Consider the following 12,079-nt stretch of genomic DNA (forward strand, 5'->3'; position numbering starts at 1 on the left):
GTAGAAACACGAGAATTGTTAGTTCTTCTAAGTACAGACTTGAGGGATCTGTGGCTGTTGAGACCTTTTAAGGGTTTCTCTGAAGAATTTCAGTTGAGAAAAGTGGGAGTGGGGTGGGGTGGTGAGACTCACAATAGCTTTTAGACACAAGCAGCGTAGGGCTGAGCTGATAACTGAAAAGTTGGCAGATGGAGAAGGCTGCCCAGCCCCCTAGAGATGGGGACCCTTGGAAACTAGGGAACAGTGCTGCTCTGACCTCGAGGGTCACTGTGAGTGCCAGTGGGCGAGGTTCTTTTCAAGGCTTGGAATGCTCCTGGCAGCGGAGTGTCCTGCAGTTGTGCAACGAGTGGGCCAGAGCTGCGGGCGGACGAGACAGCAGCTGGCAGCACATTTCCAAAGAACGTCTTGAGGTGCTTTCCTCGGAAGGCGCAGGCTGCCGTTCAATTAGTCACAGCAGTGCAGTCGCCTTCCGGGGGACTTTCAATGGGCCCTCTGTCTGCAAGGCTGCCTTGGGGAGAGCCTATCAGTCTCCTACTGAGGGACAGGAGAGGGTGGGGCTCTATAGGCCAGGGGCCACCACAGCTCCACGGGCTAGCTCTCCTCAGCCGTACACCTGCAAGTCCGTGGTACTTGGGCTCATGGAACTCATGGAAGTGAGCCAAGCTCTGCTCCAGGAAACACAGGCTGTGCGGCCTGGGCCTCGTGGGAGCCCTGGCAATGTCCCATCACCACTTGTTCTGCTTTGACGGTTCACACACAGGATGTTAGATGTACATTTTCCAGATGTGCATGCCCTCCCTTGGACACTGAAGCCCAGAGTAGGCAAGGCTCACATCGGCTGTATCCAGGGACTGCAAGGACTTTTTTCGAGCCAACACAAGGCCCATCTAATCTCCTGCCCCCTTTATAAGCCAACTCAACTCTCGAGTGCCCCGCTGAGAGCCCGCTACCACCACAAAACCCTGCCCATTGCAGCCAAGGGAGGGGAAACCACAGTGTGCTAGCTTTGGCTGGTTTGCGTCTGTCGAGTGAAATCATTGATTTTGTGCTCAAGAACTACACAACAACTTCAGTTTCTTGTTACCTTTTTGTTGTTGTTGTTGCTGTTGGTCCAGAATCATAGGCCAGGAGAGGAAGGAGGGGGATGACAACAAGGAGGAAGAGGAAGCCGAGGTGGCAGCAGGGCAGGATGACTCTACAAACTGGTGGTTTTGACCTCAGCGTCACCTCAGAACCAGGGAGGGAGAATGGAGCAGCAGGTGGGCAGGGAGGGAGGAACCATGGCGAGGAATGATTTTGGGGGTATGCTTAGCCCAGTCAGCTGTCTGCAGAGAGGGTGGCCCGATTGTGAACTTCATCACATGATCTGGCCTTGGAATACCTTATTTCCAACAGCAGCCTCTCTGTGGCTGGACAGGAGTCAATTTTGAATGTAAACTGCTCCTCCTGAAGAGAGTGAGATGCAGTTGGAGGAGCAGAAGTGCCTCTCCAGGAGCTCGGGGGTAAGGTCTCTCCAGGGTTTCTGCATGGTTCTTCCTGGTTCTACCCCCTACAGAGGGGCTGCATTCTTATACTAGATAAACCGAACCAACCTCTGCACTTTATCAGATTCACTGGAGGATCTGGAAAAACTGGGGTCTGGCGGGTCACGGGCTGCCTGTGCTAGTCCTGTGTCAGTGTGGGCTAACCCTGAGCTGGACAGCTGGGCTGAGGCCCGCTTCTCCACTCTAGCAGGAGGGGCTGGGGCCTAGAGAGGGGCAAAGACTGAGGAATCTGGGAAGCGGGCGGCAGGGGTGAGGTGTGGGGTAGTCTTCTACTATTCCAGCAGCAGGCCCAAGCAGCTGAGAGCCCTCAACATGCACGGAGGCCAGACCTCGGGCCAGAGGCCAGTACCTTTATGATCCCAAAAGGCCCATATGCTTTTCATTTTAGGACAGGTTTAGATTTGTCATTTTCCATACTCACTGTGCCTGGCTCCCCCGTCACACCCTTTAAACTGGTACTGAGCATCTGTTGTCATTCATTAACTGACATGGTCCGACATTATCAACTGAAGGCTGGACTGCAATCTGATCTCCTCAGCTTCCCCATCACATCCCTTTTCTGGTGCGCGGACACCACCCAGAACACCCCTTGGCATTTAGCCATGTCTCCTGAGGCTCCTTCTGGCTATGACCGTGCCTCAGTCTTTCCTTGATAGGATGGCTGTGCCAGTCACTGTTGACACTGGCTTGGTAGTTTGTCTAATGCTGTCCTCATGGGTGGACTAGGGTCATGGTTTGGAGGAGGAAGGTTACAGCGGTAAAGCGCCATTCTCATCACAGTCTATCAGAGGCATGTGCTGCTGGCAGGACTTATCACTGTTGGCGTAGACCTTGCTCACCCAGCTAAGGTAGTGTTTCTCCACTTTAAAAGTTACTCGCCTCTGTGCCCTCCTTTCTGTTTGTTCTCCGTGGACAGAATTTACTAGGCGCAGCCCACACAGACGGGGTAGGAAGCTCAGCTCCCACTCCTTCATAGCAGAGTATCAACTCTGTTTAGGGTCCTCTGACACTATGGGATTGTCTGTTTCCCTACTTGTTTACTCAATCGTTTATTTACGCGAGTGTGGACTCATGACAGCTATTCCGTTCGTACTTCAGGTAAGGATCTAGTGCTGTGGGGTAAGCACTGGGCTGCTTATCACAAAGTTGGAGTATAAGACATGAACAATAAATAAGTTACCAAGGGACCGTATGGGAGGGAGGGTGGGGGAGGGGAAAATGAGCTGAGACCAAGGGCTCAAGTAGAATGAAAATGTTTTGAAAATGATGATGGCAACATGTACGCATGTGCTTGACACAGTGGATGGTTGTGTGGAGTGTGATAAGAGCTGTACGAGCTCCCCAAACAATGATTTTTTTAAAAAAGAGTCAATCTTCAAAACTCTCAGGGACAGTTGTGTCCTGTCCTATAGGGTCGCTATGAGTCAGCACCAACTCGTTGGCAGCGTTTGGTTTTTCGGTTGCTGCTAGGCCCTCTCAGTTGACATTGCAAGGAGATAAATGTGTGAATTATAGTCCATGGATTTACACCTACTTGTAAATATATAGTCATCTGTATTAGTAGTAAGCTAAGCATGAGTTCATACAAATGTCTCCAACTCTAATTGACTATTGCACATTCAATCTAGTTTTCTACTTTGCTTATGTGTAATGTCACTCCAGCAATGAGAAATCTGGCTAAGGCTTGTTTAATTGTTCAATTCTAGTATACATGTACAGTGCTTTTAGAACTGCTGAGCAGTCTCCATGAGCAGTAACTTTATCAACTAGTTCTTGGTGTTTAAGTGCCACTGCATTGACTCTGGGCCATAACAACTGTATGTACAATGGAATTAAATACTGCCTGGGCCTATATTATTCTAAAATTGTTTGAGCCCCTTCTTGCAGTTACTGTATCTTGTCAAAGGTCTTCCTCTTTTTCACTAGCCTTCTACCAAGGGTGAGGGACTGGTCTCTACTGAAAACAAGTTCAAAGTATGTGAGACAAAGTTTCACCATCTTTACTTCTAAGGAGCATTCTGGATGCACTTCTAAGGCAGATCTATTTCTTCTTATGGCAGTTCAAGGTACTCTCAATATTTCTTCCCCAACACTTTAATTCACATGTTATCAATTCTTCCCTGATCTTCCTTATTCAAATCCAGCTTTCTGGTACACTTTAGTACACAGAATATTTTTGTTCTTTAACACTTTACAGGGCTCACCAATCCTTGAGGACAACATTCCTGCTCAGAGCACCCAATACACAGAGAAGACCACATGGCTGGCCCCACTATGATACACAACATCCCTCACTAACCTATAGCCCTACAGGGGACAACACTGGAGACACAGTGTGGGAATTCCGTCCGATCTGATCCCACCACACCGAGGCATAACACTAAGGGCGTGCAACAGAAAGCAAAGGAACAGAGCAATGAAGTCCCCAGGGAATACCAAAAATAGACTTTGGGGACAGGGCTTGGTGCCCCTACAGACTCAACTGGAAAACACTCCTAAAGGCCAAGAAATATTCCTTGAACTAACTACAAGCTTTTCTTTCTTGTTGTGTTTTATTTTGTTGTCATTGGTTTGTTGTTGTTTTGTTTTATTTTGTTACTTGGTTTTGCTGTCTTGTTTTTGTGCATGTTATTATCTCCACAGGTCTGTCTAAATGAAATAGGCTGGATGAACAATCTGGAGGAGAAAACAACGGGACTGACAGTTCTGGAGGGACATAGGAGAGGGGGAAGTGGGGGGAAAGGTACTGGTGTTAACAAACCCAGGGACAAGAGAACAAGTGATCCAAATTGGTGGTGAGGAGGGTGTAGGAGGTCTGGTAGGGCGTGATCAAGGGTAAAGTAACCAAGAGGAATTATTGAAACCCAAATGAAGACTGAGCATGATAGTGGGACAAGAGGAAAGTCAAAGTGAATAGAGGAAAGAGCTAGGAGGCAAAGGGCATTTATAGAGGTCTAAATAAAGGGATGTATATATGTAAATATATTTATATATGAGGATGGCGAAATAGACTTATGGGAATATATTTATAGGTTTAGTATTATGGTAGCAGATGGACATTGGCCTCCAATCAAGTACTCCCTCAATGTAAGAATACTTTGTTGTATTAAACGGACACTCCATGATGCTCACTTTCCCAATGCAATCGCCAAAGACAAAGCAGGTGCATAAGCAAATGTGGTGAAGAAAGCTGATGGGGCCTGGCTATCAAAACTGAAGGTAAACAAGTGGCCATCTATCTCAGAAGCAACAAAGCCCACATGGAAGGAGCACACCAGCCTGTGCGATCATGAGGTGTCGAAGTCAGGCATCATCAGAACAAAAAATTATATCATTGTGAATCAGGGGTGGAGTTCGGGGTGGAGACCCAAAGCCCATTTGTAGGTCACTGGACATCCCCTTACAGAAGGGTCTCCGGGAGGAGACGAGCCAGTCAGGGTACGATGTAGCAACAATGAAACATACAACTTTCCTCTAGTTCCTAAATGCTTCCTCCCCACCATCATGATCCCAATTCTACCTTACAAATCTGGTAGAGATAGGAACTGGAAACACAAGGAATCCAGAAAGGATGATTCCTTCAGGACCAGTGCTGAGAGTGGCAATACCAGGAGGGTGGGGTGGAGAGGGAACCAATTATAAGGATCTACATATAACCTCCTCCCGGGGGGGTGGGCAACAGAAAAGTGGGGGAAGGGAGACATTGGAGAGTGTAACATATGACAAAATAATAATTTATAAATTATCAAGGATTCATCAGGGAGGGGAGAGCGGGGAGGGAGGGGGAGGAAATGAGCTGATGCCAAGGGCTTACATGGAGAGCAAATGTTTTCAGAATGATGAGGTAACAAATACAGAAATGTGCTTTATACAATTGTATGTACGGATTGTGATAAGCGGTCCTCAACCTTCCTAATGCTGTGACCCTTTCAGACAGTTCCTCAGGGTGCGATGACCCCCCAACCATAACATTATTTTCTTTGCTACTCCATAGCAACTGTAATTTTGATACTGCTATGAAAAGGGCAACCCCTGTGAAAGGGCCGTTTGATCCCCAAAGGGGTTACAACCCACAGGTTGAGCGCCATTTTTTAAAGTGTTGAAAAGTAAGGATGTTACTTTGAGGACTAAGGCGTGCCTGACCCAAACCGTGGTATTTTTAATCGCCCATATGCATAGGAAAGTTGGACACTGAATAAAGAAGATGGCCGAAGAATCAAGGCAGGTAAATTAATGGTGCTGGAGAAGAATATTGAAAGTAACATGTACTGCCAAAAGGAAAAAAAAAACCACCCACAAATCTGGCTTGGAGGAAGCACAGCTGGATAGAAGCAAGGATGGCAAGCCTCTGTCCCTTGTAATTTGGACATGTTTGGGAGAGAGCAGTCCCTGAAGGAGGACGCCACATAAAGCAGAGGGTGGCAAAGGCAAGAAGGCCCTCCACAGGGCTGCCGCAGTGGTTACAAGCACAGGCTCACACAGCAGAATAATGAGAGCATGGCGCAGGACCAGGCAGTTTTCTTCCTGCTGTGCACAGGGTGCTGTGCGTTGGAACCAACTTGATGGCACCGAATAATAACAACCCAATCATCTGGTGGGAGTTATAAAGATTTGGGTAGAAGAGCTACATTAAAAATTATATTCCACCACAGACCATTGTCTTCTTCATACATGCAAAAATTCATTCTCCCTTTCTTTCAGTTATATCTTCTACAATCACCTGATTAATAACGTGATTGACATCCCCACCCCCACCCCCGATGCATCAGGAAAAGAGAAAGCTATTCAGTGGGAAACCTGCCTTGTTTCACTAATTTTAAGAGCGAGTTGTTGATTCTTCCTTTGTCTTGAGGAAGGGAGTCGAGTGGCAGAGTGGGTGGGGACTGGCTGCTAACTGTAAGGTTAACGGGAGGAACACTAGCTGTTCTGTGGGGGAAAGAGGAGATTTTCTACTCCAGCAGTTACAGCCCCAGAGATCCACATGGCAGTTCCATCCCGTCCTCTGAGTTGGAATCAACTCGATGGTAAACGAGTGGTTTTGATGGCGCAGTGGGCTAGCAGCTCAGAACTACCAGCCAACCCGCAGGAAGATGTGGCTATGTATTCCTATACAGAGTTACAGTCTTAGAAACTCACAGGGGCCGTTCTCTCCTGTCGTACAGAACACTAGGAGTCAGAATGGACTCAGTGGCAGGTTGTGTGTGTTTTATAGTGAGTTAAATTGGGCTGCTAACACAAGATCAGTATTTCCAAATCAGCCACTCCTTGGAGGAAAGCTGAGGCTGCTTTCTCCCCTGTAATGATGTGGAGTCTGAAGCACACGGGCAGCTTCATGCTACCCAGCAGGATGGGGGCTGATTTGGGATCAATTCAATGGCAGAGTTTGTGTGTTTATGTTCTGATTTAACTGAAATGCACAAAGATTGGGTAAAATGGAATTCTTTTAGCCACTCTGCTAAGGGCCAGTACATAAAATCTTGCTCACGTGAAAGCAGGGAAAAGGCCTCTGAGCTAGGTCCATCAGGGGCCCTGAGGGCTGACCCCCTCGCATTCCCTACTTTAGTAGTTTGGCGATTGTGAAGGGTGTCTCAGGATGCAAGCCTAGTAAAGAGACACGCTGCCTCAAAAGGTCATACAAGGGACCCTGGAATCACAGGGGGACAGTTAAAGCTAGCGGGCCTGAGGGGCCATCCTGCCAGCCCTTTCAAGTCACAGGTAAGGGGACAAGGACACCCAGGTCATCAGTGCTGCCCAAGAGCACAGAGCACCACGTGGTTCTGAGACACATTTGATGCTTTTTGAGGTGGGGGAGGACCATGCATGATAACTGAGAGAAGAGTTCAGGGAGATGGGACCATCTTTCCACTATGGAAGCAAGGCTGACAGCACACTGTGTGACCCAGTGGAAGTCGCCTCCTTTCTTGGCCTCTGTTTTCTTCTAGAGACATGACGGTGGGCTGACTTGGTAGTACCACTCCATGACTATTCACCCATGTTGGGGCAGCACGGCATGCACAGCATTCTGCAGAGGCAGATAACCCATGTTTTACCCTGAGCACAGATAAGAAAGATGCCAGAGAAGAGGAGACGTACACTTGTGATGACATCCTGGGCGATGGTGTGGCCGCCAGGAGCCCAGAGCAGGAAGCTCAGGAGGAGACGCCTGGTCAGCTGTTGACATGTCAGCATCCTGGAGCTGGGTTCTCTGTTCTCACCCACAGCTTCTAGTAGATCCTGGCCAGAGAGGGTCACACTCCTGAACAGCTTCCTGAGGCGTCCAAGCACTGCCTTCACCTCTACCTACAGGGTGGAATTTCAAAGGGTAAGAGAGGGAGCCATACATCTCTGGGGGTTTATTCAGTACTTTGAAGGGAGGACTGGTACCCAAGGGAGGGGTGGAGCTGAGCTGCCCACATCTGAGTTTACACACTGCTCCACACAAACCCAAATGTGCGTAATGGAAATTTCCTGACTTTCTTTGGTCCTGCGCTCTAAGAAGCCAGGATACCACGCCAAGAACTGACCTTTTTTTCTCTCCCTCAAGTGAAAGGAAATGGAGAAAAGTCCTCAGCAGAATGCAGTTAGATTTTTGTTTGTATAGGGGAGGAAAAAAAGCTCCTTGAAGACTTGCTGTCCTATTGTGGCTCTAAATCAATGACAGCCCCATGCAGTGCACTTCTCCTGAGCCAAGGTCCTAGTGAAAATGCAGGCCTTCCCTTGGTCTTCAGCTGCCTTTGGGAGAAACGCGCGCGCGCACACACACACACACACACACACACACACAGTTTTATTTTGGACACTGAAACAGCCTGTTCATACATGTTTAAAGCTCAAGCTGAGGTCAAAAGTCTGTGGAATCCACACAATAATAGTAATTGTTACATGCCTGTGGGCTATTTTTGCATAAAAATATTTCATGCTGAGACTTCTGCCCACCACAAGAAAGGCACATCATTTGGAAAACAAAGCAGTCACTGAAAACCACAGATCCCAAATGCTGCATGGAACTCAAGAACAGATATGCTCCCTCATCTTTCAAGAATACTTAGCCCTATTCTGAGCATTCCCATGAGAGAGTTTATGGATTCTGTGTGCGAGGCAGTATGTCTCCTGGAAGTGAGGCGCATTCAGTGAAGGCTGTCAGAAGCACCAGCACACTCGGCCTGCTGTGGGAGCTCTTCTCCAGCTCTGCCGGAGGCCGTGAGAAAGTGCGGCAAGGGGATCCTCCACGGGGATGGGCATCATGCCAACAGAAGCCACCCTCTCATCACCTCATCTCAGGCCGGGACCGACCGTCGTGGCCCTGTCTGAATGGATCGACGGGATCTCATGACCATTTTGCCACTGAAATGTGTTTGTGAAAATGCCAGGGCTCAGGAGGCCGGGTCCTTTGTACTCCACTGTCTTCGAGGCTGGTTCTTAAATCTTCTGATATTATTGTTATTATCTGATATTCCCTGAGACTTGGGCTCTGTCCTTACTGTTTGTCTGTCTTCCTCTCCAACTGCATTCCATGTCCATCAGCTCCCACCCTTTACCAATCCCTTTAAAGGCTTCATACATTTTTATGTACCTTTCCCTTTTCCTTCTCTTTAAAGGATTATTGTTTTGTCCTCAGACATGGAAACAGTTGTTCATACAGATTTAAAGCTTATACATGCACATTAGAAAGTTTATATAGCCTCATTTTAAGAAATTTGAACAAAAGAGGACAGAAAGTGACCTTCCAGCACCACAAGAGACTATTCCTAATTTGGTTTCCGTACTTCTTAGGTGTTTCCTGTGCATCGAGAAGATACTCGACACTATAAATAATGCTTTTCTTCCATTCTTCGTCTTGCAATATTACTTCACATAATTTACTTTTTTTTTTTACAACTTACTATTTCGATTGCAGGGCAGGGAATTATTTAATGCAGTTCTTCTAGCCACCGTCTCTAAGTCCCGCCAATGACCCTGTTCTGCATGGGTCTGGCAAGGAGGGGGAGAAGATACTGAGAGTACTCACTTGCAACTGTGAACAGACTCCTTGGAATGCCGTCCTGCCATGTATGAGTCCTTTTAGATGCTGCAGCAGTGACCCCATTACAGGAAGGACCAGAAGTAGAGTGTATCTTCTGAACTCAAGAGTCCTGCGCAGTGACCTCCTTATCTAGAGACAACTACACCAGAGGAGGAGCAGCAGAAACGAGCCAGAGCATGCAACACAGCGCGGGCTTCCCAACCACGGAGCAAGTAAGGCGCAGTGCTTTTGCGCAGGAGGTTGGCTTGTAGAGTGGGGGCCTCTGGGCACTTAACCTAGAGAACTGGGTTTGTTGACCCACGGAAGTGGAGCTGAGTGCCTTTAGGCTGAAACTTATCAGAGCGAAGTGCCTGTGCCTGTGGGCACTTAATTCGGGGGCTGGGTGTGCTGCCCTTCAGAATGTGAGCTGAATGTCTTGGGGTTGAGGCTTACAGTGGAATGGTATGCCCCTTTGGACATTTATTAGCAGACTTGAAAGAACGTTGCAACATGTCATAATAAATAACTATCCTGAGCATTTCTGACTGGGATTGCAACTTGTGAACTTCTTTAATTAACCCGTTAACCATGCATTTTGTCTGTTATGTTATGGGTAGACATTGCAACGGACACTATAATCAAGAGAAATAAAATAGAGAACATTAAGACAACCTATTTATACAACATAATTCTTAAGAATCTTGTAACACAAGTAATTTAGCCAATGGCCTTACCATTGAAAGTTTACATCATTTACAATTTTTGTAATTATGAATAATGCTATAATGAACATCCCTGTAATCAAATCTTTGCAAAGATTTCTAGTAATTATTTCCTTAAGATATTCCTAGAAGTTAAAAGGTATGAACATTTGTCTAATTCTTGAAGGTAAATAAATTTTTGCATTTATCATCTTCTAATTCAGAGAAAGCAATAAAAACATCATGCAGGCAGGTAGACAGCAAGGTTTGCCAAAGAGGGTGGCAGTCCTTTGTGCTGGCAGGATCTTCCCCACAAAGACGTGACCTTTCTCATTGCTCTCAGTTCTTACATTCTCAAGGGCAGCCAGCCATTCCCGGAACCACACCCAAGAGGGCCTTGGCAATTGAGTACAAAGGTGGGAGGTACAGACATTCCCAGGCTCATCTCACCTCACAATGATCAGATTTCTCAACACAGTGAGCAGTGTGCTTTGCAGGACTAATAGGTCATCAGGAAGTTAAAGCTCATAAAACCTCGGTGAGCAAGGGGCATTGATTGTTAGCAAAGCTGGAAAAGTGAAGTCCCACTTGCTCTCCTGGGCATCACACAAGCCAATACCTCAAGAATCATTCATATGAAGAACTGATTTAAGGAAACATGGCAAATAGCTACTCTTGATAGAACTGCTAATAAGTAAATGAAGACTCTGAATGAGACAGTTTATTTTTCTCTAAGATGTCTAAGTTTCTCCGAACTGATTTTATGCATAGATTAAAATTTTTAAATGTAAGGGGTAGAAAATGTGCTGACCGGACCTTCTAGAAATTAAACCTTATCAGACAATTTATTTCTCTACATTTCAAAAGTGAATCTTTGTCAGAACATATGACTAATATAAATTTTAACACTTACCTTCTAATTTAGTTTTTATGGAATCAAATATGAAGTATAGCTTATTAAAATAAGATAATGAAAATCACAAAATAGGATTTTCCTTATATTGTATATAAAATAGTTTTTCTTTAACTAGACATTTGTGGATTATGATAATTTCACTTTGAAAAGTTATACTTTTGATTGGAAATTACCTCCAAATTTTAACTTTTTAAAATGTGAAAATCATTCTCTTTTTCTTGCCATGCAAACATTTAAATAAGTGAAATGTACGGACATATTTATACTAGTGTTTGATGTTTTCAACAACAGAAGATATAAAGCAAACATGAGCATTGCTCCGTACATAATGAAACCTGTTGCCTTTCATTATCAACATCAGCAAAGAGCACAGGCAATTGACGTTTCTAAAGCAGGCACAGACATGTGTCTGTAGGGGAGGTGCCAATGCCTTCAATCAAACACCACCTCCTGTCGTTATTTTCACATAACAGAATGATTGTCTGCCACAGTTCCAGCTTCTGTACTTCACTACAGCTATTCAGGAAATTATCAAGTTCTTTTTCAGAAGCAAAGTAGTTACTTAATATCATGTGATTCCTGTAGTAAGAGTTCTAAACAAAGCTGCCATGTGACCTCCACTGTCTGGTCCAAGAAAGCAGGCAGTCAAGTCTGGGATAGGCATGGCCAGGCAAGTGGTCAGAAGGAGTACATGGGCGGAAGGCCAGTCTCACTGCATGTTGGCAATCCTCCGAGAATTATGTATGACCCAGAGGGACAGTCCCTGAGGACACGGGCAAAGGCTGGGTGGCCTGTGAAGGGACAACAGCCCTGACAGCTGAGCCAGAACAGGTCGGACATCCTGCAGGATGGAATATACAAGACTCCCAACCCAGGAATGTGGGATCCCAGGGTTTGTCTCCAGTCCATTCTTGGA

General features: G+C 46.2%; 1 protein-coding gene across 3 annotated transcripts in view; it reads right to left on the bottom strand.

The window, feature by feature from the left end:
• The window catches only part of FANCC (FA complementation group C), a 375,212-nt gene that overhangs the window by 5,316 nt on the left and 357,817 nt on the right, over positions 1–12,079 (bottom strand). For all 3 annotated transcript variants that reach the window (XM_075549793.1, XM_075549791.1, XM_075549792.1), the window contains exon 14: positions 7,638–7,844. In XM_075549793.1, the coding sequence (XP_075405908.1) occupies positions 7,638–7,844 (207 nt within the window). The remainder of the gene's footprint in view (positions 1–7,637; positions 7,845–12,079) is intronic.

Source organism: Tenrec ecaudatus, chromosome 5 (genome assembly GCF_050624435.1).
Source record: "Tenrec ecaudatus isolate mTenEca1 chromosome 5, mTenEca1.hap1, whole genome shotgun sequence".
NCBI classification, from domain to species: domain Eukaryota; kingdom Metazoa; phylum Chordata; class Mammalia; order Afrosoricida; family Tenrecidae; genus Tenrec; species Tenrec ecaudatus.